The following is a 27,360-nucleotide window of genomic DNA, read 5'->3' as shown; positions in this document are numbered from 1 at the left end:
CACTTAGAATCCTGGCCCCCTATCAACCGAGAATGCGTCTTCCCGCCCTCAGACTGAGCCCCTCGGGAACCTAGGCATTTTAGTTTCCTCCTCCATCGCCTCTCACCATCTTGTTCCCCAGACCCAGATAAAGCCACATCGTAAAGCCCAGAGATTGGGGGCGGCAACTGAAAGGTTGGAGGAAGTGGGAGGCAGCCAGGACGCCCCCTCGCGGAGCCCGGGGTGCTAGGGTGCCCCCTCCGGTCTTCACCTGCTGTGGGCCCCGCCCCCGCTCCGCCTAGGCCCGCCCTGCTCCTCCCCGACTCCTCCCCCCCCCGTACCCCCAGTCCGGCCAGAACGGCCCCCGGGACAGAACGACGCGGAACCCCGGGCGCCTGGGTCCCCAGCATGATCCTCGGTGAGTGGTCTCCGCGACTCTGGGCTCCGGGTATCTGGTTCCCTCTCACTGGGTCACCTCCCCCCCCACTCCGCACCGCGGTGACTGCGGCCGCCGGTCTGCCGCTCGTCCCCCTCCCCCCTCATCTGGCTGCACATCTGGGGTCCCCTCTTCCCCTCCTCCCCTAACTGCTGCTTCTCCTGGTAATCTGAGGAGGGGCGAAAGGAAAGCCGAGAGTGAGACCCCCGCCCCATAATGAGAACATTGCGTATTCATGAGGCTCATGAATATTATAAGACAGTGTAGGAGAGACTAGGGGAGGGGGCTGGTCCTGGCCTGGTGGAGTTGAGGTAAAGGTTCTGACCCGTCACCCCCAGCGCCTCCCCCACCCTTGGCTTTGGCACTCCGACAGCCTTCTGGGCCCAGGATAAGAAGGAAAGGAGGAAGTGGGGGGCGGAGGGAAAAGATGCTGGGTGTAGCTTCGAGGTGAGTGCGGTGGGAGGTGGGAACATGACGGGTGAAGATAAGGGGCTGGGTGGAAGAGCTGGTGGGAAACTGTCCATCCCAGGCTCTTGCGGCTTAGATCCTGTCTCCGCAGCCATCCTGCCCCGACACGCCGGGACCTGCCCCTCTTTCCTTGCGCCGGCTGCCTGGGCCCTTCTTCCCTTTCTCCCCAGACCTGGTCGGGGGCTACAGGAGACCGAGGGACGAAGGAAAGTCAGAGTGGGGGAAGGGAAGTCCCGCTGGGCTCTGACAGCCAGCCTGTCAGCCTTGGCCACCCCATCTTCATGACCTACATCGGGAAGGGAGCCCCAGGGATGGGGGAGGAGAGGGCCTAGCTGTACTCCGGGCTCTGCAGCAGCCCCTGCCCACCACCCTGCCGCCACAGCGGCGCAGGGCCTGCGCTGACCTCTGACCTCCACCCTGGCTAGGCCGGTTCCAGGGCCCTGTTTATGGGGGAGCCCCCTACCACTCTCAGACACCTGTGGTCTCCCTGCCCCCACTGAGGACACCTGGCTCAATGCTGATGCCGGAGGGCTGCACTCTCCCTGGCTCTCATCCCTCTCCCAAGGCCCCCTTCCTGTCTCTTTTCCTTTCCATTGACTGCATACCCCCACTAACTTCACTAGGGCCTTTTCCCACTCTACCCTCCTTTCTCCATCTAGCTGCTGTGTGGTCTCATTCTCTCTCATGGCTTTTATACCTTACCCCCTCCAACTGGCCATCCATCACAGCTATTTAAATGAATGAGAGAACCAAGGCATGCAGGTCTGTCACCGACCTCCTCTCCAAAGCTGTCTCTAGCAGGTGCCCTGCCCTTCTGTGAATACTGTCCCAACTCCAGAGGACACCCTAACACAGTTCAAACTCAGGACCCTAACACACAGGCTCCACATTCTGCCAGCCTGTGTGATCCCTGTGTTCTAGCTGTACTCTGGGCCAGCTGAAGAGGCAGCATCCTGCTTGCCCAGTACAGGCGAGACTAAACCTTGTTTGCCCTAGTCAGGAGGCCCCAGAGAACGAGGTGTCAGAGACCTGGAAGAGCCCTGCCAACATCCAGCCACAAGAAGACTGAGTCCAAATTCTCTGACATTGGACCCTGCCACCAACTGGCCTCCACCGTCTCCCTGGAGGACGCTGTAATTAACTCCTTCCTGGTGCCAAGTCCACAGAGGGGTGGGAGCCTAGTGGTGCACCATACACTCTCCATCCCCCCACCCCCATTACATCCCAACCTGCTTTAAGGAAGAAGAGAGTGGAGAAACTGCTTGCCAGGACTCAAGACCCCTTTAGAACCATACTAGGGTATTTAGGTCTGAATGATAAACTCCCTGAGTCCTTTACAAGGCATCCCTACCCAGTTTATCTGAATGTGGTGGTTTGTGCCTATAATCCCAGCAGACTGAGGGAAGAGAGAGGTTGTTGGGAGTTGAGGCCAGCCTGGGCTAAAGAGTGAGTGTAAGGCCAGCCTGGCCTACAGAGTGAGAATCTGCCTCAAAACAAAATTAAAACACACACGTAAGAATCAGGGCACTCATGGCACATGCCTTTAATCCCAGCACTAGGGTGGGGGGTAGACACAGGTGAATCTCTGTAAAATCGAGGCCAGCCTGGTCTTTGGAGTGAATTCCAGGACAGCCAGAGCTTGTCTTGGGAAAAAAAAAATCAGGGCCTCAAAGTTCAAGATGGCAGTTCCAAGTTCAGATTCTCTAGGCTGCACTGTCCTTTGCAAATAAGTCCCTGGTTTAGTGAGGGGCAGGAACCTGGAAAGGGAAGGAGGCTCTTCTGTTCAGGTTGGGAAGATTTCCCAAAAGTCTGCAGTCAGCCCCTCCCATCCTAGGCACCACCTCCCTCAAGGTCCTACCCCCACCCACATATGCCCTGAGGTTATTAGGGCTGGTGTTTTTAGTTGTGCATAATCATCCCCTTGTCTTTTTCATCTTTGACTTCAAAGCCTTTCCAGCCCTCAGCCTGCCTTCTGCCAGGATGAAGGAATTGAGGTAGAGGGGACAGATTCATTGGACTTGACCAAAAGGATAAGATACAAGAGTTCAATGCTTCCCTGCTAGCCTGACCCTGATTTTAGGCATTTCTGGGAAAGAAACTAAAAGGCCTGAAGGAGAAGAGGTAGTTAAAGATGAAATCTCAATCTCTCCTTTGGCCTCATAGGCTGATTCCCAACCTAGGCCCAAGGTGTGCCTTTCACCCACGGTCCTAACCCCAAAACCTTTCTGATTTGAGTGTCGCCCTTGTGAGACAGTCACTAAATCACAGCCCTACCCTAAAACCTTCCCTGATCCTGCCCTACCCAGATGGGCCACTCCCGGAGACAGCTCAGTTCATGGCAGACTCACCCAGACTGTTCCCATTCTCTACACCAGACCTGCCCAGCCTACCCAAGAAAGCCCAGGAGCCATGGCTCAGGACCTGGCCAGACCTTTTGGGGAGGAAGGAAAAGAGCAGCCCTCACTGGGATGCAGGAAGCTGGGGTACAGCAAACAGAGTATCCAGGACAAAACAGGGTTTGGGGATGGACAGATGGATGCCACCCAAGGGGTCTGCAAGCTCACCCCTCTATAGTGCCTTGGAAGCTGTCTTGACTAGAACATGTAACAATCCCCCATGGAGCGGGGTGGGGCTCTGTCTGCTGGAGGTAATTACACTAATAAGCTTCCTTCCAGAGTAGCCTGCCCCAGCCTGGCCCTAACCCCTCCCAACCTGGCCTAACCTGGGTGCCACACACGTATACACATGCACACAATTTGCTCTCCTTCTCCTCCTCCAACCTTCCTGCAGCCCTCACCTCCCACATGACAAAAGCCTTGGACTTGTTCCTCCCCCCCTTCCCCCCCCCCCCCAAGCCCTCGTCCTCCTCCTCCTCCTCCTTCATCTTCCTTTTCTTCTCCAGTCTACCCAGAAAAGCATAATATTTGAAAACCTTACTGGGAGGCGAAACTCGTTCAAATTCCCCACTTGCTGTGTGACCTTGGCCTACTAACACCCCCTATCTGAACCAACTGTCATCATTTATCATAAAAGAATTCATTTCTTCAGCGAACATTATTGAGTGCTCAGTATGTCGTGCCAGCACTTTACACAGACTCGTTCAATCTTGTCATCAACTCTCGGAGGCAGGTACTGTTGTCCTAGTGTGACAGATGAGAGATGAGAATGAGCCAGTCAGAGATACCAGCTACTACTCACCCAGTTAGCACAGCGAAACCATCTCATGGGGATTGTGTATATGAAGCCCGGTCAATGAATAAGCCTCAGGGGGCTGGAGGGATGGCTGGGCAGTTAACAGCACTTGAGCTGGGTTTCAGTACCTATGTGGTGGCTCACAACCAACAGTTAACTCCAGTTCCAGAGGATCAAGCCCCCTCTTCTGGCCTCTGAGGGTACCAGGTACACACACTATGCACTTTGATACATGCAAGCAAAACACTCATACACATAAAAATAAAAATAAGTAATTTTGTAAATTGCCAGTTGTGGTAGTGTACACTTTAAATCCCAGCACTGGGAAGGCAGAGGCAGGAAGATCTCTGTGAGTTCGAGGGCTAGCCTGGTCTGTATGTCTGCATAGCGGATGCCAGGACAGCCCTTAAAAAAGAAAGAAAGAAAGAAAGAAAGAAAGAGAGAGAGAGAGAGAGAGAGAGAGAGAGAGAGAGAAGAAAAGAAAAAAGAAAGATAAGCTGGGCAGTGGTGGTGCACTCCAGAGGCAGAGGTAGGCAGGTCTCTGTGAATTCGACACCAGCCTGGTCTACAGATCGAGTTCTAGGACAGCCAGGGCTACATAGAGAAACCCTGCCTCAAAAAAAACAAACAGACAAAAAAGAAAAGAAAGAGAGAAAGAAAGAAAAGAATAAGCTTCAAAAAGTGGCAACTATTTTTCTTAGGAAAGGGTAGATGTGGGTTTGGGGATTTAGCTCAGTGGTAGAGTGCTTGCCTAGCAAGTGCAAGGCCCTGGGTTCAGTCCTCAGCTCTGGCAAAAAAAAAAGAAAAAAAGAAAAAAAGAAAAGGGTGGATGTACCTGAGCCTCAAAACCAAGAACCATGGAGCTTTTGTAAAGTAGGAGGGCAATGAGGCATCAGAACTTGAACCCAGGGCCTTCCACAGGCTAGGCAAGTGCTCTCTCCACCCCTGAGCCTTAGCCCTATTTCTGTTCACACAATTCTTAAGCTGCCATCTGCCCCTCTCCCACCTCAGGTTTCAGAGTGGAAGAGCCAGGAGAGCTTGGGGACAGCCCCTCACTAGCTGCCCACCTCCCTCACTCTGCCCTCAGCTCACCCCTTGTCCCACTTCCCACCCCAGCCCTGTTCCACATCAGTTCCAGGCTACAGGAGCTGAGTGGCTTCTGTCTCTTCTCCTCCATCTCTCCTCCTCTAAAGCTAAATGAGGACTCCACACCCAGGAAAAGCAAGGAATTGCTTTCCCCATTCTCTGCTTAAACTAGACGCAAGCCTGTGCTCAGCTTTCCGATTCAGCGTTAAATGAGAACCCTCTGGGAGCAATGTAGCAGAGGAAGGATTTGCTAGAGTGCGACAGATCTTGATTTGACTCTCAGCCCCAGTACTTAAGGCTGTGTGACATCAGCCAAGGTTTTTACCTTTCTGAGTCGTAGTCTCCTCACATGGGAGAAACAAGACTGGCTGCTTCACAGAACCACAACCATCTCCCAAACTGCTCCGTCTCCAAGCTTACATGTGATAAGACTCCTGCTCATTACCTGGTACATAGTGGTTCTTTCAATGTTTCTCTGTGGCTTTTTCTGGAACTCATCTCTCCGCTCTAAATTGGATTTTGGGAGTGGGATCCTAGAGAGTTGACAGCCAGGGACAAGGTCAAGGAGCCAAGCCGCAGTCCATGGTGCCCTGGGGTGGACGTGCCAGCCCCAGACCAGCTGCTGGGAGGGGGAGGGGGGGTGAGCCCTCGGGTTTCTCTCGCCATTCCTGAGGCTCGTTAAGGCTACCCTGGTGTGCCAGGCAGTAAGGAAGGGTGGGGCAGGGGGGAGAGGCCGAAGACGGAAGAAGAGATGATCAGTCTGTCTGTCCCTGTCTTCACCTTCATCTTTCGCCTCTACGTTCTCTGCTCCAGGGTTTTCCTGTCCTCCTCTAGCTCTGCGTGCTGCCTGTCAGCAGTGTCCTGCTGGTTTTAAACTCCTTTCCCACTTTGTAACCCTTTTCTTCTGTATCTGTCCCTTTTCTAGTCACCTATTCTGCTTCTGCTACTCTTTCTCATGTATATTCTCCCTCCCTCTCTCTCTCTCTCTCTCTCTCTCTCTCTCTCTCTCTCTCTCCTCTCTCTCTCTCTCTCTCTCTCCCCTCTACACACACACACACACACACACACACACACACACACACACACACACCATTCCAAATGTAAACTACCGGAAGAAGAAATGGACAGGAGGCATTCAGACCCCTAACAGTTCAAAGGCCAAAGGTAAACATCTTCAGGCCTTAGAATTTGGAAACCAAACTCCCAGCAGTTTTGACCCCTATCTGCCTCAGGCACAGTGGCCTCCAGTCTTGGCATTGAGTGGAAGAGACAGACCCCTCCAGACCTTTCTGGCCCTCATTCTCCACCCCCCAGCTGTGCCTGAGCCCTCCCCACCCCCTCCCTCTCGCTTCAGATTCCCCTAATCCCTGCTCCCCCGCCCTCCCCTCTGCCCCACTTTTCCAGGACTCTGATTGGCTGATTCTACTGACTGGGCTGGGGGAGGGGGATGGCAAAGGAAGGGGGCAGAGGGCAGAACCAAGGGAAGGGGACACTGTCAGGCCCAGGCCCCTAGGGGGCCAGGGCCAGGCCACTGCCTGGGGGCAGCAAGTACCAGCTTCTGAAGGTATGACAGGGGTGTCTTTATGGAGGGAACAAGAAAGGATCCTGGGGACCCATTACCCTAGGAAGGTCAAGGGAGGTCCAGGGCCAGGCAAGCAGTCTCTTGGTCTGGCCTTTGTTCCAGAAACCTTTGCTGCTGGCAGGGGGTTCTGGAGTGGTGGAGGGCAGCAGGAACTGCCCAGCTGGTGGACAAAGGCCTCTTCAGAAGGTAGCTGGGCCAGCAGAAACCCAGAGGGTCCTGAGTACCTTTGAGCTGGGTCCTTTGGAACCTGGTAAATCCTTTTTCAGGACTCCAGGGGGAAGAGGTTTCCGGGTGCTACTGAGTGGCTAGCTGGACTTTCATTTCCCCTTGGGGTCACATGCAGGCCCTCCTCTCCCAGAGGCTTTGACCGAGGTTCCTCTTACAGAGCTGGAACTGAGCCTGCCCAGTCAGACTAATGAGTCTGATAAGACTGAGGGGGCTACAGAAGAGCTTTGAGCAAATGGTACCCAGAGATGGTGACCATTACTCAAGAGTTATAACCTGAACAGCATTATAACTTAGGGAGCCAGATGCAGCAGCTCCCTCAATGTCCCCCTCTGCACAGTGGGATAAGTCACCCACTTGAATCTGTTCTGGGAATGCAACAAACCTTCATATACCCAGGGAACTCCAGACACAGAGCGGGGAGTTGGGGATTCGGTCCAGGGGCAGGCTGTCTGCAGAGGAGGTCTAGGCTTTTCTTGGGTCTGTAAAAAGCCTGAAGGGCTTGGGGAAGGAGGCTGCAGAAGGGGGAAGTGAAAACCACCCAGAAGGAAAGACCAGCCTGTGTCCCTAGGCCCACAGAGGGCCTGCTCCTTGAGCAGCAGGGGAAGTATGTGTATGGTTCACACTCAGACTCTGGGGGCACACTTTTGAGTATAGGAGCCTCATCTAGGGAGTAGTACAATGAACTTGGGTGAGGCTTCCAAGCTTCAGTCTTCCTACCCCACAGAATGTTCATTTTCTCTGCCCTTCAGGCAGCCTGAGCCGGGCAGGGCCCCTCCCTCTGCTCCGGCAGCCCCCCATCATGCAGCCCCCGATGGACCTCAAGCAGATCCTGCCCTTTCCACTGGAGCCAGCCCCAACCCTGGGCCTCTTCAGCAACTACAGCACAGTGAGTATGGTCCGTTTGCCTCTCCCCCACCCATGGCCCTGAGCCCCTCACTCCCAGTCTACCACTGCACTGTCCTTGTAGGCCTAACTCATCCTCACTTCCTGTGACCCTGTGTTCCTCATGTCTAGTCACTGATGGCATGCCTTTGCTGGCTCTCTGGTGCTATAGTAACTGCGACAACAACAGAGCATTGCTGAGCCCTTCCTGTCACCCAGACACTGCCCTGTCCCACTCATCCCTCATGAAGTGCTCAGCCATAGAGAGAATAAGGAAGCCTATGTGGTGATGCTGTCAGGAGTAAAATAGCTGAGGATACTGGGTTGGGGAAGAGGGCAGGGACGAGGAGGCTAGCACAGCTGTGGGTTTTCCCTTTGTTGTGTTCTGTATGTCTGTGTGCCTGTGTGCAGGCGCACACAACACATATGCACTTCCACGAGAGTGGAGGACAGTGTTTCTGCCATGCTGTGTACTCCAAGCTAGTTAGCCTGTCAGCTTTCAGCCTGTTCTCCTCTACTTCCCATCTCACCATAAGAGTGCTAGGGTTGTAGATGCACGCCATGGCATCTAGCTTTTTGTGCGGGTCCTGGGGATGGAGCTCAGATCCTCAGGCTTACACAGCTCCTCTTTTACTCACTGGACCATCCCCAGCTCTCTAGAACACACAACTGGGTGGGTAGGGTCAGTTTGTGATAGAACATGAAGGGGTGGCAAAAGTCATCAATAATTAATAGGAAAAGAAGCAGAGAACTACTGCCCATTCTTTGCCAGGGAAGTGCCTCGGTAAGAGTTGTGGCTGAGGAAGATGACTGTGGACATAGCCAATGAAGGGTTCAAAAGCTGGAGGAGGCTATCTGGCCTTACAAGCCTAAATGGGCAGTAAGAATGGGAAAGAGGAAGGAAAGACTGGTGAGGTGTTTTCAAGGAAATATTGATCCACCACGGTGACCAACTAGCGACAGGGAGAGGAGGAAGGGTAAGCTAAGGGTGAGTCCAGGGCTCAGGCCACTGTGACCGAGAGGAAGCAATCACCCCAAAGAGACAATCTAGCAAGGTAGACACTGGTATTTCTGTTTGACAAATGGGATGGCAGAAGCTGAGGGTTTGGTAATTGGTAGACATTGGTTGACACAGTATGTGCCCAAAATGTAATTCAGACAAGCCCTGAATTTGATGTTTAATACTACATAAATGAGGTGTGGTGGGGCACACATGAACTCAGGAGGTTTAGAAATTCAAGATCATCCTCAGCCTGACATACATAAGTCCTCAAAAAAGAGACAGAGAGAGAAATAAAGTGGGGGCGAGGGGAGTTCTCTTTAGCCTATAGCTGCAACCCCCAAACTCCTTCCAGAAACATAAACCAGAATTTGCATTGCACTCAGACTTTTACAAAGTGTTTGTCACATCTTAACCTTTACAGAATCCTTTGGGGTGGCTATTGTTACCAGCCTCGTTCTACAGATGAGGGAACCTAGCACTGACTGTAAGAATGGCATTGTCCTAGACCCATGCTAACAGGAGGGTAAACCGAAGACAGGTCTATCTTAGTGACCTTATATCCAAGGGGGAGAGAGGCATGTATGCAGCAAAGCAGAAGGGAGGTTATAAATATTGTCACAGGCTAGAGGTTAAAAGCACTGGCTGTTCTTCCAGAGGTCCTGAGTTCAATTCCCAGCAACCACATGGTGGCTCACAACCATCTATAATGAGATCTGGTGCTCTCTTCTGGCATGCAGGAATGCATGCAGGCAGAACACTGCATACATGATAATTAAATAAATCTTTAGAAAATAAATAAATATTGTCACAGAAACACTAACAAAGAGGCGATTTCAGCTGGGTGTGGTGGTGCACACCTGTAACCCCAACACTCAGAAGGTAGAAGCAAGAAGATCAGGAGTTTAAGGTTATTTTCAGCCACATAGCAAGTTCGAATTTCATGAGACCCAGCCTCAAAAAAAAGTGGGTGAAGGGACTTAAAATACAGCTCAGTGGTAAAGAACTTGCCAAGCATGAGTGAGGCCCTATAGTCAATTCCCTGCACAGAAAAAAAAATATTATTTTTAAAGCAACTTAATAAAAACACAGTGTTGAACATATATTCTCATAACTGCACCCAGTGTTGAGCCATAGGAATCAGTTGGCCACTGCCCTTAGGGAGCCAATTGTTTATCAGGAAGAATAGCAAGTTTACTATAACCTGATGAAGAGCTGTGTTCAAAGCATTTAGCTTGCATGGGAGCTCAAGGGATATCAAGAAAAACTTGCTGGTGGTGGCATATGCCTTTAATCCCAGCACTCAGGAGGCAAAGACAGGCGGATCTCTGAGTTCCAGGTCAGCTTGGTCTAAAAAAGTGAGTTCTAGGACAGGCAGGGCTATTACACAGAGAAACCCTGTCTCAAAAGAAAGGAAGGAAGGAAAGGAGGGAGGGAGGGAGGGAGGGAGAGAGAGAGAGAGAGAGGAAGAAAAACTTGCTGATATAGGGGAACCTAGGCAGCTCACAACTGTCTGTAACTCCAGTTCCAGGGAATCTGACACCCTCACACCAATGCACATAAAATAAAATTAAATAAAGTATTAAAACAAAACAAAACAAAACACAGGGCTGGAGAGATGGCTCAGAGGTTAAGAGCACTGACTGTTCTTCCAGAGGTCCGGAGTTCAATTCCCAGCAGCCACATGATGGTTTACAACCATCTGTAATGAAATCTGGTGCCCTCTTCTGGCCTGCAGGGATGCAGGCAGAACACTGTATACATAATAAATAAAATTTTTTAAAAAACACAAAACAAAACAAGAGCTAGGGAAGAAAATTTGGGAAAGTACAAGCGCAAGTGAGCTTGTGATTAGAGCCCGAGGGCAGGGAATGCCGCCCTGTGTCTGACCTCACGTTCTTCTCAGTCTCGGCAGCCTCAGTATTGTTCCCATCTGTAGATGAAGAAACACAGAGGCTAAACCGCTCATCTGAGACTCATGCTTAGTCCAGTCATGCAAATTTTTTTTTGTTTATTTGTTAGCTTGTTTGTTCTTTGGGTTTTTACCTCTGCCTCTCTACGGTTGAGATTACAGGTATATGCCTGCCACCCCACCCATCTATCATTTGGGGTTTCTTCCTCTCTATTGTATTTATTTCTAGTGTCTGTGTGTGCCCATACTCTGTGCCCTGTGAGAGGTCAGAGAACAACTTTCAGGAAGAAGTAGAGTGTCTGTCTGTGGTGCATGTGGTCCTGGGTCCAATCCTCAGCACTACATTAAAAAGAAAACTAATAGGCATGTAACATCTGTAACTGTAGAACTCGGGAGACAGAAGCACGAGGGTCATAGGTTCCAGGCACACCTGAGCTATCTAGCAAGACGATCTAAAGAAAAGGCTAGGGGTGGGACTGCTCAGTGGGTCTGAGGCACTGGCCATGTAAACCCGGAGACCTGAGTTCAATCCCTAGAACCTACATAAAGGTAAAAGGAGAGAATCTAGTGCACAAAGTGATCCTCTGACCAACATGTGTGATAATGAAATAAAAACTCAAAGCCAGGCCTGGCAACACTGGCCTATAATGCCAGCTATTCAAGAAGTTGAGACATGGGACTGGAGTCATTAAAAACAAACAAACAATACAAACTAAGAAGGGTCACAAGTGTTCAAGGCTAGCCTGGGCTAGAATGAAACTCTATCGATGGCTTAGTGGGTAAAGCTGCTTTTCATGAAACCTGTGACCTGAGTTCCACCCCAGAGACCCACACGGTGGAAGGAGAGACTGATTCCAGTACACATACATCCACAGATAACACAAATTAAAATGTAATTTTTAAAAAAGCAAAAGAGCAAGTTATAAAATAGTAGGTTCTGTTATGAAACTAAAGGGGGGGATATTTATATGTGAGCGCTGGGATTTTCAGAAGATGGACACCCAAGAAATTACAAATGATGCCACTCTGTAGGAGAAGGAGAATTTACAGTTAGGAACAGAGATATGGGGTTTTTTTTTAAAGACTTACTTTTATTTTTTAAAATGTTTATATATGTACCAGTATGTGGCCATGTATATTTGAGTGCAGGTGCCTAAGGAGGCCAGAGGCATCAGAACCTCTTGGAATTGGAGTTACAAGCTCCACTTGACGTGAGCCACTCGACGTAGGTGCTGGGATCAGCCCTCAGGTATTCTGGCAGAACCCCACATACTCTTAACTGTTGAGTCTTCTCTCCACACTGAGATGTAGGGTTGTTTTTGTGTTGTTTTTATTTTGTTTTATTTGTTTGTTTGAGACAAGGTCTAACTATGTAGCTCCAAGTGGCCTGGAACTCACTATACAGACTAGGCTGGTCTAGAACTCTTAGAGATCCATCTACCTCTGCTTCCCAAGTGCTAAGATTAAAGGTGTGCATTGTCTCACCTGCCTCTGAGGTTTCTTGGTTTTTTGTTTTGTTTTGTTTTGTTTTACTGTTGTTTTGTTTTTAAAATATTTATTCAAGGAGTTGCTCAGTGGTTAAGAGCACTTGTCTCGTAGAAGACCCATTTGGTTCCCCACTCACAACCATCGATGACTCCAGTTCCAGGGACTTTGACGCCCTCTTCTGACCTCCATGGGCATCAGGTGCACAGACAGAGGTGCAGACAAAACATTTATGACACATAAGATGAAAATAAATATTTTAAAATATTATATTGGTAATATTATTTTATTTGTGTGAGTGCAGGTACAAGTGTGGAAGTCAGAAGAAAAATCAGGAGTTGATTCTCTCCTGCCATCTTGTGGGATATAGGGATCAAACTCAGGTGGTCAGGCCTGCTGGCAAGTGCCTCCACCTGCTGAGCCATCTCTGGAGCCCAAGATGTACTTTTTGTTTTGAGGCAGGGTTTCTCTGTGTAACAAACAGTCCTGGCTGTCCAGGAACTCGCTCTGTAGACCAGGTTGGCCTTAAACTCCCAGAGATCCACCTGCCTTTGCTTCCTGAGATTTAATGTGTGCACCACCACTGTCCCAACCCTAGATGTACTTTTTATTATATAATCATCTTTTGTCATTCATGAGCACTGGATCCAGGGGTCCAGGAGTGATAAGTCTGTGGATGCTCAAGTCCCTTGTATAAAGTAATCCGATATTTGCAAATAACCTACATATCTGCTATACATTGAATCGTATCTGGTTATTTATAGTACACATTACAAATGTATTGTTTAAGGAATAATGACAATGAAAAAGGTCTGGGGATAGCAAGATGACTCCATGGGTGAAGGTGCTTACTGCCAAATGTGAGGACTTGAATTTGACCTCTTGGACCCACATAATAAAAGACGAGAACTGATTCTTGACCCTCACAAGCACACTGTGGCATGAATGTGTACACCAAGGTCTCTCATACACACAAGTAAAATACATGCAATAAAAAATGCTAAAGTCTGCAGTCAGGATGTAATATATGAGAAGAATACATAAATACAATTTAAAAATCATTAAGGGAAATTTTGTACATGTTTAATACAGGCATGATTTTTTCAAACATTTTCAGCACATCATCAGTTGAAGCCACAGGCTTGGAACTCAGAATAAGGAGAGCCAACTTGATATTCTTTTGCATTTTGAATGTTTTTGTTTTATCAATCATGTTTTGTTGATGTTTGGAGCTTAAAATGTATTATTATTGTGTACATGTGTACACACACACTACAGCATGTGGTAGAGGCCAGAGGCTAGCTCCTGGAAACGGTTCTCTCCTTCTTCCACGGTGGGTTCCATGGATCAAACTCAGATCCTCAGATTTGCATAACAAGTGCTCATACCATCTAAGGGGTCTCATTGCTGCCCGCCCCCTTTCTTTTGGGCTTTGTTTTGTTTTTGTTTTTTTTGAGACAAGTTCTTACTATGTACCCCAGACTGCCTCCAACTCACAAAGATCCTTGCATTTCAGGCTTCTGAGTGCTTGGATTATAGGCATGCAAGCGTTCTTCTTTGTATTAAATTATCCATCTGTCTGTCTATCACTTTATTTATCTAGACAGGTCTCACTATATAGACCTAACTGGTCTGGAACTTACTGTGTAGACCAGACTGGCCTCAAATACACAGGAACCACCTGCCTCTCCCTCCTGAGTCCTGAGATTAAAGGTGTGCACCATCATACTAGGCTTACATTTTGTTTATTTATTTTTTATTGTGAGGGTGAGGAGTAGGGATGTGTATATACATGCCATGCGTGCACGTGAGAGTCAGAGAATAACTTGTGGGAATTAGTTCTCTTCCTTCTACTGAGCTTTCTCCCTCTGCTGTACAGGTCCTGAGAACTGAACTTAGGTCATCAGCCTCAGCAGCAGGGAAATTTACCCAATGAGCCATCTGTGTACACACACACACACACACACACACACACACACACATACACACACACTTTTCAAGTGCAAAACAGAGAACTGGTCAATATATGTTCCCATGTTTGGAACCAGGTGTAGTGGTTCAGCACTAAGGATGCTGAAGTGAGAGGATCACCCTGAATTTCAAGCCAGCCTGGGCTACATGGTGATTTCTAGGCTAGCCTGAACTAAAGTAAAACTTTGTCATAAACAAAGAAAGAGAGAAGCCTGGGGATATAGTTCAGCAGTAGGGCACTGATATGGGTGAGATCATGAGTTCAAGCCCCAATGCCTCAGAAGGAGTGAGTAAATAAATTATAGTTAATTAAGCCACAGCACGAATAGACCTGGGAGTGCAGCAGGGTGGCAAACAGCATCATCCTGAGCATCTGACTTCCAGGATATAAATTAATTTTGCAAACTCCTGGCTTTACACCCTTAGGCAAGTTGTTTAACCATCCTAAACCTTAAATTTGCCAACTATAAAATGAGATATTGGTGAGGCATGGCAGCACATGCCTGTAATCCCAGCACTTAAAAGGCTGAGGCAGGCGGTGGTAATATATGCCTTTCGTCCCAACACTCCAACACTAGGGAGGCATAGGCAGGTGGATCTCTGTGAGATCCAGGCCAGCCTCGACTACCTAAGAAGGATCACAAGTTCAAGGACAGATTTCACTACATAGTAAGACTGTCCAACAAATAAAACATGGGTGGGGAACAGTAATACTACTAATTCACAAGGCTGTGTGTGAATTGTATTACAAAGTCAGAATGCCTATCACAGTGTTCAATCAACTTTTGCTGCCTGGTCACTAGTTACTGCTACTATTACTTAAAGAACAGAAAGAAAGGGAAGGTGGGATGACCAAGGCCACAGTCCTGGAAAATCACCTGAATCGGATCGTAGGAACAGGAGGCCACTCTGGCCAAAGAAACAGGAGCCAGCAGCTGGAGGGGCTGGGAAGGGAAGTCTGTCCTGTGGAGGTGGAGCGGACAAGGGAGAATGTCAGGCTGCGTGACAGCTCAGACTCTGCAGAGGAATGAGGACTGCAGGAAAGCTGCACACCCGCCTTCAGAAGGACTGTGCAGCAGCTAAGTCCACGGCTTTGGAGTCAGGCTGCCTAGGTTTAAATTCAAATCCCAGTTCAGCCACTTACTAGCTTATGACCTTGGGCAAATTATCTAACCTCTCTAAACCTCAGTTCCTTCATCTGTAAAGTAAAGATAATAATAGTACTTACTTCAAATCACAGTTGTGATGATTAAATGAGATAATCCAAGCAAAGAGCCCAGTGCAGAGCTGGCACATTCCAAGGGCTCTATCGACAGTAGGTGGTGGTGGTGGTGGTGGAGGTGGTGGTGGTGGTGGTGGTGGTGGTGGTGGTGGTGGTGGTGGTGGTGGTGGTGGTGGTGGTGGTGGTGGAATTATGGCAAAGTCTCTCTCTTTCTATGGATTAGTACCTCCCTCTCTCTCTCTCCTGTATGGGTAGTTCTGCCTCTCAGACACTTCACAGAATTATCTTCCCTCATTCTCCCCCTGATCAGTTCACTGTTTGTCTCTGTTCTTGGACATCCGTCACTGTCTCCCAAAGTTGTACCTTCTCAAACCAGTACCCAGCTTCCCTTATCTCTCTGGCCGCTGCTCTGGGTGAGATGGGAGCTATGATATGAGACCCAGAGACAGAGGATTCCTGTCCGTGGAGATTCTTTGGCCTTTTCGGTGCTGTTGCACTTAGCCACCAGAGGGCAGCAAGTGCACGAAGCGTAGCTCTGGGAACCTGGTGCCAGGGCAGGTGGAGAACCCAGGAGAGGAGGTGGGAAGAGGTTAAGGGTCGACGTCCACCACTCTGAGGTCACTTCTGCTCTGGCAGCCCCACGCTCCACCAGCCAGAGAAGTCGCTGAGAATCTTGGGTACCCGGGCTTGGTTTCCCACCCATGTAAGAGAAGTGACTTGTTAAAGGCGGGGTCTCAGGGGCTGTGCGCCGAGAAAGCTGGGAAAGGGTTGTTTAGGGAAAGCTGTCTGCAAAGGAGCGTGGAGCAGGGTGGAAGGGGTGAAAGAAAAAAACAGATAAATGTCTGAACTAGACAAACACGGTCATGCACAGGACTGGGGCGGTCACTGGACCCAGGAAGGAACCCAAGTGCTGGTAGCCGAGGTCATCAGGTCAATGCCCCTGCCGCTTGGCCGAGAGGCCCCGAGCCGGAACAAGGCCTCTCCTGGGAGCAGTGTCCAGTCGCGATCCCCAGCTCTCTTCGCGGGAGCCCCCTGGCCTTCCTCCCCGGTTCCCTGTCCCCGCCCCTGGTCCCGGCCCGCCCTCGGCCCCGCCTCCGGGGCGGGCTCCGGACCGACCGGCGCCGCCTCCCCTCCTCCCAACCAGCCGGGCCTCACAGCCCCGAGCCGCCCGGGCAACGAGCGCCGCGTCCCCGGGCCGCCCGGCCGGCCAGGCTCGGCCCCGCCTGGGTCTGCCGTCCCGGGCCATGGAGCCGCGGCCGCCAGGGCCCCGCAGGGTAAGCCACCGGCCCCTCCCTCCCCGCCTCCGCGGCTGCCGCAGCGCACCCCCACCCCATCCCCGCCCGCCTGCGGGGCCGGCCACCTCTCCTCTGGCCCAGTCCTCGGCCGTCGCCCATCCCCCACGCGGCGCGGCCCTCACCGATCTCGGGAGCCCAACTGGCGCCCCCGACTACTGCCACCTTGCTGGAGACGCTAACCTCTGCTTCCCAGGTCCTTGGGATCCCCCAAATCTCAGACTCGCCGTCGGTCCTGCACCTACCCTCAGCTCACTACGCTGCCCAGACCTCTCTTCTCCAGCCGTGCCCTCCTCTCCCAGCAGCCCTTCCCCACCTGCTCTTTGGGCACCCTCGGCTCCCTCTTGCCCGTGTCAGTCCTGTCCGCTCGGGCCCTCCCGTGCCTGCCGTCCCACCCCTTTCGCCTGTCGCCTTATTTTGAGGAATGGGTGGGGTGGGGATGTGGGTGGTTGGACAAGGAAGGAGTAGTGGGTTCCATCCGATAAAGAGCAGTGAGAGGAAGCCTAATCATAGCAGCCCCCTCCTGCTCCTGATCTGATTTCGCTCCTCCTTGCCCTTCCCTCCTTGCCTGATTCGTTTCAGGGAGCCATTCCCCTTCACCACTGTTGGAGGGCAGGTGAGAGAGGACTGACTGCTTTGGAGAGTTTGCCAGGCTGTGCCTAGGCCAGCATCCCAGGGAAGGGTCTCTGGAATGAAATGGGCCTTGGGAGATGCTGGCCTCCACCCTTCCCTAGGGAGCCTTCATCTAGGTCACCAGGGCCTCCTGACCTTGGTCTAGAGGAGCACCTCAGTGGCTCACATTCCACCTACTTGGGGACTGGGCCCTGAGCCCTCACCTTCTGCAGTCAGCAGTCTCCTCGGTCCCTAGAAGAGAGGGTGGGGCAGGCTGGCTGGGCTCCCTCCTCAAGCTTCTCACTCCTAAAGAGGGACCTGGCAGGAACCTACACTGTCAGGGGATAGAGACTGGGATAGCCAGTTCACAACTCATCCTTGGTATCCTGGCCCTCAGATCTTCCTGGGAACTGGCTGGGGTGATGGTACAGTCAGAACCAGGAGACTGCTCTCGCCTCTCCATCCTATTCCCTCCCTACCGTTTTCAGATGACTTAGGTTTCCTGCCCCATATTACGTTTCTGTTTGGGCAGAATTCCCATTCCCCACCCAGCATGTGAGGAAGCCCAGGGCTCCTAAGAACCCTGGGGCAGAGCTGGGTGGGGGTGTCTCTGAAAAGGAAGGACTGAGGCCTGGAGACTAGAAGCTGAGAGCAGCAATCTGTTTCCCCTCTCTGATTAAAGCCTGCCTCCAACTTGGTCTGTCTTTCTTTCTGCCAAACATATCATGCATTTGTACAGATAAACACACAGCTGAAGATTACACAACCTGACCATCCACAGTGTCAGCAAAGCCCTCGATGCAGAAATGTTGATCTTCGAGTGAGATACACAGGATATGAGACTCATTCACACTCCATCCATGCACAAATGATGGAAGCCTGTCTACTGCTCATGCATGTACACATACTCTTCTACTCTGACTTTTTCCTGCATTTGACTAGGACTTTCAAGAAGTGTGTGGAAGGTGACGGTTGTCACATGGGTTATCTGAACTCAATTCAGCATCCACTGTTACCAAAATGGGACAGACATAGGTCAGCACTCAGTTCACTGGGACCCCTTCCTGATAGTAACTACAAGCAGTTGGAGAGACTCCTGGGGAAGGCAGAGAGAAGATTCCCGTTCTATAACTCACATTGTCTCATGGAAAACCCTAAAACTTGAGCACAGAGAGAGACTTAAGTGAGTTGCTAAGGACCCCTGAGTCATCAACAACTATGTCTTAGCCCCCTCCACTTGGAAAATAAGGTTTCAGTCCTAAATTGTTTCGAGAGTTCCTGGCTATTTCTAGTCTCTTTAGCCCTAGCTGCATTCCAGTCTCTTCCCTCCCTGGCCACCAGGGTGAAAGGGGAGGACTGCTCAGAGAGACTGTTTCTGGGCCTCTGGGCCCCTAGCTGTATCCCTTGATAGCAGAAGGACTCAGAGAAGCTCCTGTCCTCCCCAACTACACGCCTCATGTGAACTCTTGGCCGGAGACTGCAAAGGTGTCTGCTGACCCAGGGTGAGCAGAGAGAGTTCCCAATCATTACAAGCCCATCAGCTCTGCTCTGTAGGCCTGCTGATGCTGACAGGGAGAGAAGGTTGAGAAGGTCCTGGCACACTCAGATCAGAGCTATTCCCATTCTCCTCTTGCCTGTTCTCCAATAGAACCACCAATTCTCTCCTGAGTTCTTGTACTCCTGTTAGAAGCTGCTGACTTAAAGAGATCCAGAACCTCCAGGTGATGGTGGTGTCACACGCCTTATTCTTAGCACTTGGGAGGCTGAGGGAGGCCTATCTCCATAAGTTGGAGGCCAGCCTGGTCTACAGAGTGAGCTCCAGAATAGCGAGCTCCAGAATAGTGAGCTCCAGGATAGCCAGGGCTACTAAGAGAAACCCTGTCTCGAAAAACCAAAGGAAAAAAGGGAGGAGAGATATCCAGAACCTTAAGTGTGTTAGGGTGAGATAGGGCCTAGAGACAGGAAGCCAGAAACATCTGGCTCCTGGGACCAAAAGCTGAATTTGGCAGATAGTTGTACCCCAGAGTGGGGCCAAAAGGACTCAGGAGCCCTAGAACCTCTGATATTTGGGACTGCCTGTCAATGAGACAAGGTTTCTCTAAGAAGTCCTAGCTGTCCTGGAACTCACTTTGTAGACCAGGCTGGCCTCAAACTCACAGAAACCTGTCTGTCTGTACCTCCCGAGTGCTGGGATTATAGGCATACATCACCACTGCCCGGCTTGTCAGTGGCTTTTGACAGTTGCCGTCACTGTAGGAAATAGGCCAAGGAAACAGTTGAACCCTGCAGGTATGGTGAACCAGAGTAAGAGACCAGGTCCAACTTCCAGCTCTGCTGTTAATTCATGGTGTGGCCTTGGACAGACCACTTCTACTTCCTATCAAATGGGAGCAGTGGGTCCTTTGGGTATCTTCCAAAGTTATGAAGATTGGTCTGGAGAGAACCAGAAAACTGAGGCTCAGAACCTTAAGCATGTTGAGGCCTAAGGCAGAGAGGGCTTAAGGACCTTGACTTACCTCAGCTCAGCTGGTGTGGGAAAGTGGGTTAATAGATGAGTTTGTGCAAGTCCCTAGCTCACCCTACCTACCTACCATCCACAGATGGACCCTGTACAGAAGGCTGTGCTCTCACACACATTTGGAGGACCCTTGCTCAAGACCAAGCGGCCAGTCATTTCCTGTAATGTCTGTCAAATCCGATTCAATTCTCAGGTAAGAAGGCTAGCTGCTACCTACTGGTGAGTGGTGGGGCAGCCATGGGAGCTTGAGTGAGGAGCACTGACTAAGGGGGTGTTGGGAGAGAATGGAAAACCTGTGGTGGGGGCAGGAGTTAGTGGAAGACACTTGAGACAAGTGGTCACTATGTTTTGGTTGCTTTTTTTTTTAATGTGTGTGTGTGTGTGTGTGTGTGTGTGTGTGTGTGTGTGTGTGTGGTGGTAGGTATTAAATTTAGGGCCTTGCACACAGTAGACATACCACTGAGCTGCGTCCTCAACCTTTTTTCTTTTTATTTTCTTTTATAATACAAGGTTTCTTTATGGAGTCTTAGAACTGGCCTCTAACAGAGATTTGCCTGCCTTTGCCTACCAAGTATTGGGATTAAAGGGGTGCACCACCACTGCCCAGCTCTTTTTTTTTTTTAAACAAGGTCTCTCTACATAGCCCTGGCTGTCCTGGAACTCACTAGCATATGCCACCACACCCAGACCAGCTTCTGGCTCCTTTTTATATTTTTTTATTTTGAGACATGGCTTTAGAAGTTTCCCAGGCTCGCTCCAGCTTACTCTGGCCTAGATAGGCCTTGAACTTTCAATCCTCCTGTCTCCGCCTCATACGTAGCTATGATTACAAACCTGTGCCACCAGACCTGGACATTGCTGTGTGTTCTGTCAGAAAGTAGACAAAACCTCCAAGGCTGGCTGGCCCCTTTGTCCCTTGGGGCTGAAGCACTCCCTACTCAGAAAGAATAGGGAAGGTGTATGACCTCTAGCCTTCCATCCTAGGCACTGAGTCTGGCCTCTTTGGCTCTCCAGAGAGCCCAAGTCCCCTTTGGCATCTGCTGAACGACCCTTCCCACATCCATCCAACCTCCACATACGTCCTTTCTAACTTCCCCCCAAATCACATTGAAAGTCTGATCTCTACACCCTCCTTGGATTTTGCCCATGAGGAGAATCCTTCCAGATTTCCCCCCTCTAAAACCCCATCAGGATTTCTGTTATGTCCAGACCATGCAATGTGCAGGCCCTAAAGCTTTGGGAGGAAACAGCAAAGTCTTATTCTGCTGAGTAGGGGGAAAACATACTGTTTCTCTCTTCAGCCCGTGTACACATATACACAGGCACCTTACAGCTGGGCCCTGTACACCAAGGCTCTACTCCTGTCAATCTTGTTTTCCTGCCTATCCACACCTGTATTTCTATCCCTGTTTAGGTGACCTTTTGACTTTAAGATTACACGTTCTTAGCTGTGGTACAAATGGGAGAGGAGGGGATGGGCATGCAGTGGGTGGGTGGAGCCAGAACCAAACTAGAATCTGGACTCACTGCTTAGACTCCAAGCATCCTCTCTCTGAACCCTGACTCCATTTTCTGGTGGAGGGAAAAGACTGGAGGGATAGAAAGCCGGTAACAGGCTGGGGGGATGGCTCAGTGGTTAAGAGCACTGGCTACTTTTCCACGGTACTCAGGTTCAATTTCCAGCACCCACATGGCAGCTCACAACTCTCTGTAACTCCAGTTCCAGGGTATCCAACACCCTCATACAGACATACATGCAGGCAAAACCACAGTGTACATGAAATAAAAATAGTTAAAAAAAAAAAAAAAAAGACAGCCAATAGCAGGCAGCTCTCCCTTCTTTCTCCCCACAGAGTCTCTGTTTTGACAGCTGTCTCTGCTGCTGTCCCGTCTCCAGAGCTGAGCTGGAGGCCAGGGTCCTCCACGGTGTCCATGGAAGCTCCAGGAAAATGAGGTCTAGGAGGAGTATCAGGACAGTGCTAGTGAAAACCACAGAGCAGACCGAAGAACGTGGGCTTCTAGGCCTGGTGTCTGAGATGCCAATGAGTTGCGAGTCCCACCTTTCCCCAGTTCAGTATTCTCTTGCAGGCTTGAGGATCTCTTTCTCTACTCAGGACTAGTCATCAGCCAGGTCCTGGGTGTGGTGGTGGAATGTAGTCTGGACTAGGTCAGGGTCCAGATTCCCAGGGACTCAAGCTTGAGAAGCTCATCTGAGCCACAGCTATAACCAGACATGTCAGCATGGGCTCTACACAGCAGGGGTATAGGCAGAGCATACTACAGCCTGCTGAGGCCGCCCTGAGACCTGAAGGAGCTCTGCAGGATGTAGTAGATAAAAGGTCATCTCAGACTCTGTGTTCTTCCTCCATCCTTGAAGAGCCAGGCTGAGGCACACTACAAGGGTAATCGCCATGCCCGAAGAGTCAAAGGCATCGAGGCTGCCAAGACCCGAGGCAGGGAGCCTAGTGTCCGGGAATCAGCAGACCCAGCTCCAGCAGGCAGCACCCCCCCAAGTGGGGATGGTGTAGCCCCTCGTCCAGGTGTGTCTGAATCCCCCTCACACTTCTCAACTGATCTGTCTTTCTGTTCTTTCCCAATTCCCAGAACTCTCCCTCTGCTCCTCTCCTCCCTCCATCCCCACTCCCAATGACACCCAAGGTGAGTCCTGGAGCCAGGCATAGTGATGTCAGAATTCCATCCTGTCACCCCACCCACCCTCCTCAGCTCTTTTCAACAGAGTCCCTACTGTCTGTCTTCTCCGCTGCCCAGTGACTCAGCGAGGGGCTAGGGTGAGGCTGCCAGACCCAGCTCTCCCAGCAACAGGGAGGCATCCGTCTAATCCAGATGAAGCCCTCTGTGCTAGCCAAAGGGAACAGGACATCAGAACCTACCAGCTTCCCTGGAGATTAAGGTCATGTGTACAAGACTCCCTAAATGATCTTGGATGGACCTGTGAACTTCTTGAAACAAAGTTAAGAAAGAAAAACTTAAAAATCTTTGAGGTCTATTTCAGCTTTTCCAAAAGCAACCTCACATTTGTTTTCCCCTCATGCCTGATGGCCATCCTCCACCATACTTCCAAGGAACTGGGACTGAGGGAATCCAGGGACAGAAAGATATCAGTCACCCCACCCTGGGATTACCACAGATCTCAGTCATGGCCAACTCCAGAGAGACGTAACATTCCCTTGTCCTCATTTCCTCTTATTCTGGCCTGTCTTTCTTGCCCCACCCTAAAAATAATGAGAAACAGGCGTCTCTATCACCAGCTTGGGATCCAGGCAGGTCTCCACTATGGCCACAGGCACACACACACACATATGCAACCAACCCTCTGGCATTCAAAGATGTAGGGACCAGACCTGATTTCTAATTGTGCTCTGGCTGCTTCTGAGTCTGATCATCTTAGTTTAGTGAATTAACACCTCTATAAAATAAGGATGGGCAGAGCTGGGGATGATGACCTTTCTTGACTACTATTGTTGTAGATGCTTTACATACACCACTCATTTAGTCCCTGCACACTTTCTGAGGACATAGGGTAGATGTTATGCACACTGCTTTCACAAACCATGATGTCCTGTCCAGTTTGGGATGAGGATGTGCTGTCTGGTTTGGAATGAAGATGAAGGATGTCATGAATGAGTAGAAGACACAAAGGATGGGTCATAGCATGGACAAGCACACACCTCCAGGGGTTAGGAATTCTTCCACCTCCTGCTCCTACCACAACCCTCCCCATGACCCGGAAACTGGATCAGCTAGTGGAGCAGGAGTGGGAGTGCTAGAGTTTCCCCCGCAGAAGCAAGAACCCAGTGCAGAGGCCTGAGGCCTGTGCATCTTTAATCAAGCCATGAATTATAGAGCAGCCTGGATCCTTGCTTCTTCCCTCTCCGGTTCGTGTTTCTGTTTCCCTCTGCTGCGCTTACATCTGTCTATCCTGACTTCTCCTCCTCCTGGCTCTGCCCCTTCCTGTTGCTCCTTGGTGTTCTCCATGAGGGTCAGGGAGGGGTTTGGGGAGGGCTTGTCCTGGCAAGAAGCTCAGGCTGGCCAGCAGGCCATGGTGGGATGAATCCTGGGTCTCTGCCTTTCCCCCGGGCTGGGCAGGCTGCCAGCTTTACCCTAAAGGTGTCCTGGTTACCCCTTGGCTAGCCTCAGCTTTGGGGGAGTGAGCCAGGCATTGCAATCACACATCCAGCCAGTGGCAGCTGAATGGAATTTGGCTGTGGCCCAGGGCATGAGAACACGGCTGTTGTAACAGGGTGGGGACTGACTCCTGGGCTCTTACCCTCGAGGAAATGGGGGTGGGTCTGCACATGAAGAGCCATTTGGGATGACCCCATGTTTCTTACCAAACAGTTTCCACGGAGAATGGCCTGGGTCCAGCTCCAGGATCCCCAGAGAAACAGCCTGGCTCCCCATCCCCTCCCAGTGTTCCAGAGTCTGGACAGGGTGTTACCAAGGGTGAAGGGGGAACTCCAGCCCCAGCTTCCCTGCCTGGGGGTAGCAAGGAAGAAGAGGAGAAGGCTAAGCGTCTGCTCTACTGTGCTCTGTGCAAGGTGGCTGTGAACTCCCTGTCCCAGCTTGAGGCACATAACAAAGGTATGGGTACTCTGCTGCCAACCAGTCTCCCGTCCTCAGCCTATTCCCACCCCACTCTGCATCCTGCCTCCCTTGCCTTCTAGCATAGCTGGGTCCTCTAAGACCTACCAGCCTGTCTCCTTACCCAGCTATCTCCCCTATTCCTTAGTCTCTTGCTTCCTCATTCACCTTCCCCTTTCCCCAGACCCCCTTGTGCTTGGGAGAATCTCAAAGGACTCCAAAAAATCCCACACTTGCCTCATTCATTCACACATTCTAACTGGGAAGGTGGTGGACATTTGAGGCCTGGTAGGCCTGGAGAATTTTTCATCTGCCCTCATCTTTCTCGGTGGGCCAGGTACTAAGCACAAGACAATTTTGGAGGCCCGAAGTGGTCTGGGGCCCATCAAAGCTTATCCTCGACTGGGGCCTCCCACTCCTGGGGAACCAGAGGCTCCTTCCCAGGACCGAACCTTCCACTGTGAGATTTGCAACGTCAAGGTCAATTCCGAGGTCCAGCTGAAACAGGTGAGACCTACACCCATCCCAGGGTATCTGAGGAACTTGACCCACTGAAGGGAAGGGAGCTTGGGTAAGGGCCACTCAAAAGGAAGTATGGCCGGGTGCGTAGCTGTGGCCCTACCTCTGGGGGTTACTTTTTGCTAAAAGCTCACAGCCCCACTACCCACTGTACCACAGCACATCTCCAGCAGGAGGCACCGAGATGGCGTGGCCGGGAAGCCCAATCCTCTACTGAGCCGTCACAAGAAGCCTAGGGGCGCTGCGGAGCTGGCGGTGAGGCCTGGATGCTGGGGAATTGGGCTTTGGGAAGACCAGGAGAGTTGGAAAGGAATCTGGGCAAGCCGGCAGAGGCTGGGCTTGCGGGACCACTAGCCCGATCTCTGTCTCCCTCTCTTTGCCTGCTGCAGGGCACACTGACTTTCTCCAAGGAGCTGCCCAAGTCCCTGGCCGGTGGCCTGCTCCCCAGCCCTCTGGCGGTGGCTGCGGTGATGGCCGCTGCAGCAGGCTCTCCGCTGTCCCTGCGCCCGGCTCCAGCCGCACCTCTTCTGCAGGGACCACCGATCACACATCCTCTACTCCACCCCGCCCCAGGACCCATCCGAACTGCGCACGGACCCATCCTTTTCTCCCCCTACTGACCTCAACCCTGAACCCCTCCCACTGAATCCCCCACCTCCAGCCGGGACCCAGGCCTCGGGCTCCCAGCCCGCCCCTCCTCCCGGCGCTCCCTGAATGGTCTCTCCTTCCCCCCACCCCGAGGTACGGGGTTCCAGGAAAGGGGAGGGGTAGCGGGGGAGGGGGGCTTAAGAAGGGGGGGAACACCCCAGATCTCAGGGAACCCCGCCCCCTGTCCTTCCCTCTCCCCTAGAAAAGAGGGGGGCCGTCTCACCCCCGAGCCCCCTCGGAGACACCCCCTCCCAAAAGCCATGTCCATCCAACCCTTCCCCTCCAAACCTAGCACAAAACGGGGTTCACAAGCCATGGTCGGGGCCCGGGGGGAGAACATGGATTTTCTTGGCAATAAGCGGACTCTGGGACTCCGGCCCCCCTACCCCAAACTAAAGCGCTTCCGTGAACAATCCCGTCCTCCGCAGGGGGAGGGGAGCAGGCGGGATCCTGGGTCCCTCATAAGCACTTTGGTTTTACCGCCTGCAACCTCACTGTGCCCGCCCCGCACCATGCCCCATCCCCAGGTCCAGTAGGGCCCATCATCGCAGGGGCAGCACTTGGGGGCGTCTCAGGCACTTGGGTGGGACCAAGGAGATGCCCTCATAGACCCTTCCCTCACCTTCCTCCCCGGTCCGGGTTCCATTCTTTTCACCAGCACCCATCGCCCAAGGGGTACCAAGGGGGGCAAGGGGTGTCCAGTCCAAGCCCACCCCCGCCTCGCCTTCCGCAAAACTGTGAGCAAAAAGCAATAGAAGCCTCGCCCCCGCCCGCCCCACCCCTTTCCGCAGGGTTTGCCGTCTGTAGCCTCCCTATCCCAATCCCTAGACCTCATGGCTGCCCCCTCCCGTGACACCTCCACTGCACAACTCGGGCGGGGGCGTGACCCCCAACCTGTCCCTTCTGTGGTTTCCGTGTGGTCAGCCCTTCCAGCGCCGACCCGGGATGGGGACCGGCCCCCACTGGCCCTCCCCTCCCCATGGACTCTTTCTGCTTGACAATGTAGCAACCCCGGCCCCCCACCTTCGCCCTCCCTCTTTCCCTCTCCTTGACAATAAAGTCTGGATTCGTTCTGCCCTCCGTGCCCAGGACTCAAACTGTCTTTGCTTGCTGTTTGGGAAGCCCGACAACCAAGGAGGAGGACGGGAAACGAGATTGGAAAGAGGTTGTGTGAAGCCAGCAGAGACCGGGCTCGTGTGTGTAAACTTGGCCAGAGGGAATCCTGAGCCAAGGCTGTTGAGAATTCTCTACAACTCCACTAGGCGGCGCTAAGAACGCAGAAAAGTAGTCTTCTGTTCCATTAGAGTTTCTCACAATTCTAAGGAGAGGGGTCTAAACTCAGACAAAGGAAAGAACCAGGCTTTTGTGTCTATAATGGAGACCCACACCAACAAAACAGACAGAGAAAGCAGGGATAGGCCTCCTATACTGACTCAGGATCCATCTTTGTCCTGCATGAACCTCAGTTTTCGACCAGCAAGCAGGCTTGAGTTTTAAGGATCCTTTGAGACCTCATGATCTAAGACCATCCAGGCTGCACCCTCTACAGATCTACAATACTCTCTCATCAGGCCCCAAGTGCCCTGTGTCTTGGGGCACTGGGTAACTCTGCAACCTCAGAATCCAGCCCAAACACATAATCCCATAATTGTGAGTGACATACCTCTCTACCCCATGCCCTCATGCCATGCCATCCAGCTCTACTGGGTAGTGGGCAAGAAAGCCA

General features: G+C 51.6%; 1 protein-coding gene across 3 annotated transcripts; it reads left to right on the top strand.

Moving 5' to 3' along the window:
• The first annotated feature begins 307 nt into the window (after positions 1–307).
• Znf385a (zinc finger protein 385A) lies at positions 308–26,718 on the top strand. 3 transcript variants are annotated; one of them, XM_036207749.1, is made up of 8 exons: positions 308–397; positions 7,721–7,857; positions 19,948–20,058; positions 22,243–22,405; positions 24,225–24,467; positions 24,805–24,974; positions 25,146–25,241; positions 25,376–26,718. In XM_036207749.1, exons 1-8 carry the CDS (start codon positions 388–390, stop codon positions 25,604–25,606), a joined length of 1,161 nt encoding a protein of 386 aa, XP_036063642.1. In that variant the 5' UTR covers positions 308–387; the 3' UTR covers positions 25,607–26,718. The 3 variants fall into 3 exon arrangements, with proteins under 3 accessions (XP_036063642.1, XP_036063645.1, XP_036063644.1); XM_036207751.1 differs by lacking the exon at positions 308–397 and adding an exon at positions 6,615–6,725; XM_036207752.1 differs by lacking the exon at positions 7,721–7,857 and having other exon boundaries at positions 309–397.
• The last annotated feature ends 642 nt before the right edge of the window (positions 26,719–27,360 follow it).

Source organism: Onychomys torridus, chromosome 16, assembly GCF_903995425.1.
Source record: "Onychomys torridus chromosome 16, mOncTor1.1, whole genome shotgun sequence".
NCBI lineage: Eukaryota > Metazoa > Chordata > Mammalia > Rodentia > Cricetidae > Onychomys > Onychomys torridus.
This window is presented reverse-complemented; position numbering and strand designations above follow the sequence as displayed.

Coding starts and splice junctions, on each gene's coding strand:
- Znf385a (XM_036207749.1), top strand. Junction 7,858..19,947: donor TCTTCAGCAACTACAGCACA/GTGAGTATGGTC, acceptor TACCATCCACAG/ATGGACCCTGTACAGAAGGC. Junction 20,059..22,242: donor AAATCCGATTCAATTCTCAG/GTAAGAAGGCTA, acceptor CCATCCTTGAAG/AGCCAGGCTGAGGCACACTA.